Here is a 6,120-nt window from a genome sequence, read left to right on the forward strand (position 1 = left end):
GCAGGTTGCGATGACATAATACGACAGCACAAGGCCGCCTGTCTCAGGGTTACCGCACTTTTGGCTTGCAACGAGTTGCTTTGGATCGGCACGAGTGCCGGTGTACTATTGACCGTGCCAATTCCCCATATAAAGCCATCCACGCAGAGGATGTCCCAACCACCGATCGTGATTGGTACGTATTGACGTCACGTTCGATCGTTTATAATCGTAGCTTATTGCTTTCGATATAATTAGAAGCTGGCCACCGAGTTTACTCGTGACTTTTCAACGAAGTGTTTGCTTCGACACCGGCCAGATACAGGCTCGATCAATCATTTAGGAATTTTTGGATTTCCCTGTGTATCTAAGTAAACTGTCTACTAATAAATCTTGGGAAACGGAGCCTTTCACGTGACGCTACAAGCTTTCAATCTCTGCTACAATTTAATTGATATACGCAATATTCAGTCGTAGGAAAACTGGTGTATCTAATACATCAACGAAAAGGTATTTTGGTCTTTGAATGTTGCAAAATTTTGTTAATACGTATGTTGATGAATAAAATGTTTTATTCAACGTTTTCTGAATCTGATTTAAATACGGCGATTGTATTGTTCTTCTATCGTCTATCGTCTATCGTCTATCGTCTATCGTCTATCGTCTATCGTCTATCGTCTTCTATCGTCCTTGTACTGGTCATTAATATTTCAATTTCGTAGAATTATTTAGAATCAGCGCTTTAATTAGATTAACGCAATGAAATATTTATATTCCACTTCACTACATTAATTACTAGGTCGTTGCATGTGAAGTAATCTGAACGTACTTGGAATCATTGCACCAAAACATGTATTACTTTGCAAATTTTGTCTTATGACTTGTAAAATTTCATTAATAATATTAGCTTAATTGTGCACACGGACCTAGAAAGTATGAATAACAAAAAGTTGTCATCTCTTAGAAATAGAATTGCAATATATATACAATAAAACAAAAATAAGTAAGAAATGTGGTAACCCGCTATAATGTTTCGAAATTAAAGCTTGGAGCTAGCAGTAGATTACATTTTTAGTGAATAACATTGTTGTAAATAATATCGTCGAGCTTCGCGTCGAAAAATATTTAGAAAGTAAAACTGTATTTTGTTATATTTTTCAGGTGTTCCTCATGGACATACCGGACACGTGCGTTTCCTCACATGCGTCGAAACGACTACATTATCGAAGCCGGATCCGCGTCCAAAAGTGAACAGATACTCTCTGAAATCTAGCAAAACTCAACAGAACAACATCAATCGCGGGAAACTCTTGGTGATATCAGGCGGAGATGGTTACGAGAATTTCAGAGGTGCACAGGCATCCGCCGAGCTGCAGGCTGGTCGCGAAGATTCGACCAACCATCTGCTGCTTTGGAAGGTGTGATCTAATCTAGCACGGCCCTCGGTGAGTTCGATTCGAAGCATTTGAATTAAAATTTGTTATCACATTTGATAATACATATAAACTATTAACAAATCAAATTGATCGGCTCTATCTTTGGACATTTCTTGACTTTTCATTTGAAGTAAAATCTATTAAATTCACAAGTTATTGTTAGGTTGTAACATATGAAATGTACAATTTTTGAAGACTCATATTTCGCGAAATTCTACAATTTATGCATTTATGCATGTAAATATCTAGAAATTAAAATCATATAAAGAAAAAGTTTTAATGTGTGATGGTACATCTACAAAGATAAAATTATTTAGAAGATAGATACAATAAAATATGTTAATAAAAATAAGAATGTTAAAGGAGAGTTCTTAATCGTGTTCCAATCACCTTGAACTCAATTCCAAAAAATAGCATTAAAACTCGTACACATTTAAATCTGAAAAATGGGGAAATTTTGCAGGTAAGGGCCACAATTCACTCACGTCGGCATGACATGCCGTGGGAATCATTGTTGCGTGTGCAACCCACACGCGGTCGGGTCCGTCATTGTCCGATCGTGACTGTTCAGGACTTGTTCGCCCGACGATTTTTCAGAGAACGCGGGAGAGTTCTCTGGCTCGTTTTGGCTGAGTGGATCAAAAGCAGGATAAGGGAGGTCCGTTATTTTCAAGGTGCCAAGAAGCACGCGTTCCAAACTGCTATGGAACCGGACTAGAGAGCTTTCTCTAAATCTTTTGTTAATACCGATCGAGAGAGTCAGATCGTTACAGTAATATATTCGAACCTCGCTGGCTCGTTTCGAAATGAAACTACTGAAAAGGTTCACTGAAATCAGATTCAAAACGACAGAGACACGTTCACACGTGTTTGAGACACTATAGAAAAAAAACAATCACGTTCGATTGAACCTATAAATAATTGTTAAAATATATATCATTCTGATCTGGCTGTTTTGAATATTGTTTGATTTCAGTAAATCGATTCCATGAAAGTTTGTACTTTTGCACTGGATCTGAATGAAACGTTGGTTTCTCGATGTTCGATCTCGCGGCATTAATTCTTTATGTGATCGCAATTTAAATGCCGTTGTACTTCGATATTTGGTAAAGAATGGTACAGGTGAACGACCGTACACGCGTGTTTTAAGCGAATCGATGTAATTACGCGTGTACTGTGCTCGTTGTGTTAAATATAATATATATGCGTTGAAATTAACACTAGAACGCAATGGATTACGATACCTGGAAGAGCGTTGAATCGAGCTTAACACAACACCGTGACACTGGCCTAAAAATACCTTTAAAACGTTAAAAGGGAACTAATCGAGTTAGAGTGCCAAAACGAATTTATCATTGTCCATCGATCGACGCCGCGCGCTCGAGAACTGACGTATAACATCGTTGTTCGTTTTATTAATAATTCAACTGATCGCAGCAGAATGTGTTCGCGTTTAATCGCTAATGGGATTCTAGCGAATTCTGAGACTGGATAAATAATAAAGAACTCGGGCGCAAATAAATTTCTTTCCGATTTGAAATTCTTGCGAATAGCAATGTCATTGTAATTGCAAGTCAAGAGAATTATACTTTAGTTGATCTCCAGTAAAGAAAAATGGAAAATAAATAAAATCTCAATCGTTGAACTTTTGACATTAGATTCTGACTTTTCGTCTTCCTAATATTTTCTTTATTTAGAAGAAAATAAAAGTGTTATTGTAGGTGGAAAAAATAATTTTGTTGAAGATGTAAGAAAAATTGTGGAATTCATAAAGAAATGTATATTGGAATAAAGAAGGTTCCTCAAAGCTTCATCGCGATAATTATTATATATTGGCATAAAATTATTCTGTCGTTGTTATGTCCGTATTAATGGTACAAAAATTCGAGTGGCCAATTCGTATAGTTTCCCCTGTTCAGGGTACTTCTGGATAGACCTTAAGCTCTTTATACATCTCCCGCGCGTTTTATTCGCTTCAACTTTGAGCGACTCGTCTGACTTTTTTACAACTTCGCGTATATATCGACCGTATATAATTAACATACAGCGTATTTGACAATAATTAATTGATATCAATCCTTCAGATAGTCTTACTCAAGATCACGATGCAATCATTTTTTGGTCTTCAATTGTACGATCAATTTTCGCGCACTTTGCCCTTTTGATTTTCGGAATAGCCAATTTTATTTTTGCGCGAATGTTCGCACGTTGATTAGTTTCATCGATACCGAAGTCGTAACTATAAAATCCTCGCCTTTATCGCAATGATTCGTTTTTAATCAGGATCGAGGACACTTTACAGCTTCGGATGTCTCTTTCAAAATACTCGATTGAATGTTGTCTAATCTTCCTTGAATTCATTTTACGAATTTTAGATTTCTCGCGGAGCCAAGGTGAGATATTCAGAGTATTATTTACTTTTATAACAGCGTTTGGTCATAACAGAAAATTAAAAAAAAAAAAAATAAAAATTGTTATCCTTCGATTACGAAAATTGAAAGAAATTGTATGGATGCGTTGTCTAATTATATCTATAGCATATGCAAAAAAAGAGACAAAAATTATATTTAAAAAAAATAAAAGATTATTGGAGTGAATGTTTCTGAGGGCTGTATCATTTTGATGGAAGAGCCGGCGATGCTTCAAAATGCTTCAAGACTGAGTCGCATAATTTTAAAGAACACAATATAATGAATCATGTTAACCCTACACATAACCATTATATTCAATCAATGATATTGATACGACATTTCGCAAGAAGCATTAGAGCTTTGATTTTCGATCTCCCACGACCGGCTCGAACCGAAAAACGATTACGAGATTCGCTCTACAATCATCATAGAAATAGAGACATCTTTTTGATGTATATATAATTATCGACATACCTGTATGTGTGATAAATTGTTGTTTGCAAGCCTGTCGCTCAAAAGTAAGGTATAGATGTTAGAATTGATATAACGAGGTCGTAAATTAAAATATTAATTAAACATATAGCGGTATGCATCTTATAAAAATGTCCTGAATCTCAGACTACAAAAGTTATTTTTATATTGATATCTAAAATATCTATATGAAATGTGTGTACTATATGCTAAACAGCAAATTATATATCTTCACAACCTGTTTTCTAGATTGTATCCTGTACAAAATTTTTTTAATTGTTTAACTGATCAATTATATGAAACTTGATTAACTAACTAACCATCAGTAACATGGTCAATATATTATATATTATATATACTTTTTGTAATACAAGACACACGACAGTTTCATGCGTTACTTGAACCTCTGCATAGCATAATTATAATGCTGGTGAAACGTCGAAATATAATTCCTTCTAGATGAACTCGAAATAATCCCGATAACATAGAATTGAAGCCATAAAAGCCTAATTCTTGAAATTCCCAAAATCTCCTGAAACTTTTTCTATCATATTAGAAAAAATGCAAAAATTCTAATCCGATAGTCTTGAACCAGCTATCGAACGCCTTGTTCTGTCTTATGTTCCTTAAATTTCATTTCTTTTAGTTCTCAGAACATACATATCGATAGCTGTCCAATCTTATGACCTTATTATATCTCTTCCATCAACTATGCAATCTGTTACTAATAAAAATTGTTGACCACGTACGGGCTTATATTTTGTTTATCGGTGTGATTTCTATTATCGTAGCCGAAACGTATATACATGTTTGCATGCGATTGAGCTCGATTGCGTGAGAAGGATAGAACGAAAGAAGTGAAAAAGAAAGACGAGAGAATCGTGAATATTTGCCTTTGACTTTGCGTCCTTTCGCGAATTGAAAAGTATCGATCTTTTCGCGAGACAACGCGTGCAATCATATCGTTCTAACTGTCGTTGACGCGTGTGCCTGTGATGGATGGTGAACTAGAATCGTATGGGGTGCGATGTTCAAGGATGCAACTGCGTGTACCGGAAGCGTAGACGATCTTTTGTTAGTCAACGTGCTGTTAGTCAACAAGGAATATTTACAAATTCTATGAAATTTCGTTACGATCGTCTCTGTGTATTTTTGTTTATCTCGTAGCGAACATGGAGATTGAACGAACGTAGATAAATCTTTGATCGACGCGTAAAATGTGGGAGACGAGCGTGGAATTAAAAAGTCAAGTTATTATTTATTGTAGCTACTTAAGGTACGTGAAAGTACGCCAGATGTATCGCAATTGATACTGTGTACGAATGCAACTGTGGTATATTTCTAGTGTGCAATAAAAAAGAAAAGGAAGAAAGATGTCATGTATTCAGCAACGATCGCGTCCCGTAAGTTATTGATTAATGTTGTTAAGTGTCTAGAAGCAAGAGATACGTAATTGCGTATAAAATATATTTGTATTATATGTATTCCTTCCTTTCCACTCGTTTCGTTATTTCGTTGTCTCCTACACGCATATTGCTGATTATCACTTGTTTGAAATTATCCTTTTTTATTTATTATTAATAATAGCGAAGTTGAGTAAGATTTTATTCGAAATTTAAGATGTAAAATCGATAAAACTGGCACTTAGTAACTCACGAATATTAATTTATTTAGTTACTTGAATTTTTATATTCAAACATTAATCCTCACATATCGTAGCACCAGACAGATTCAGACAAGCCATCAATTTTACATTTTAAATGACATCACATGTAATTATTAACATTTATTTCCTACAAGAATTAAAAATATGTATTTTTTCT

General features: G+C 35.0%; 1 protein-coding gene across 10 annotated transcripts in view; it reads left to right on the plus strand.

Annotated features, from left to right (window-relative positions):
- LOC122568637 (rho guanine nucleotide exchange factor 17) overlaps positions 1 to 5,781 on the plus strand; it is a 70,749-nt gene extending 64,968 nt beyond the window's left edge. For 7 of the 10 annotated variants that reach the window (XM_043728600.1, XM_043728592.1, XM_043728617.1 and 4 more), the window contains 3 exons: positions 2 to 175; positions 1,141 to 1,424; positions 1,879 to 5,781. In XM_043728600.1, coding sequence (XP_043584535.1) covers positions 2 to 175; positions 1,141 to 1,403 — 437 coding nt within the window. In that variant the 3' untranslated portion in view covers positions 1,404 to 1,424; positions 1,879 to 5,781. Of the gene's footprint in view, position 1; positions 176 to 237; positions 490 to 1,140; positions 1,425 to 1,878 lie in introns of those variants that run through there. The other 3 variants (XM_043728609.1, XM_043728629.1, XR_006317174.1) reach the window with 2 other exon arrangements.
- Positions 5,782 to 6,120: the final 339 nt, after the last annotated feature.

Source organism: Bombus pyrosoma, linkage group LG1, assembly GCF_014825855.1.
Source record: "Bombus pyrosoma isolate SC7728 linkage group LG1, ASM1482585v1, whole genome shotgun sequence".
Classification (NCBI taxonomy): Eukaryota; Metazoa; Arthropoda; class Insecta; order Hymenoptera; family Apidae; genus Bombus; species Bombus pyrosoma.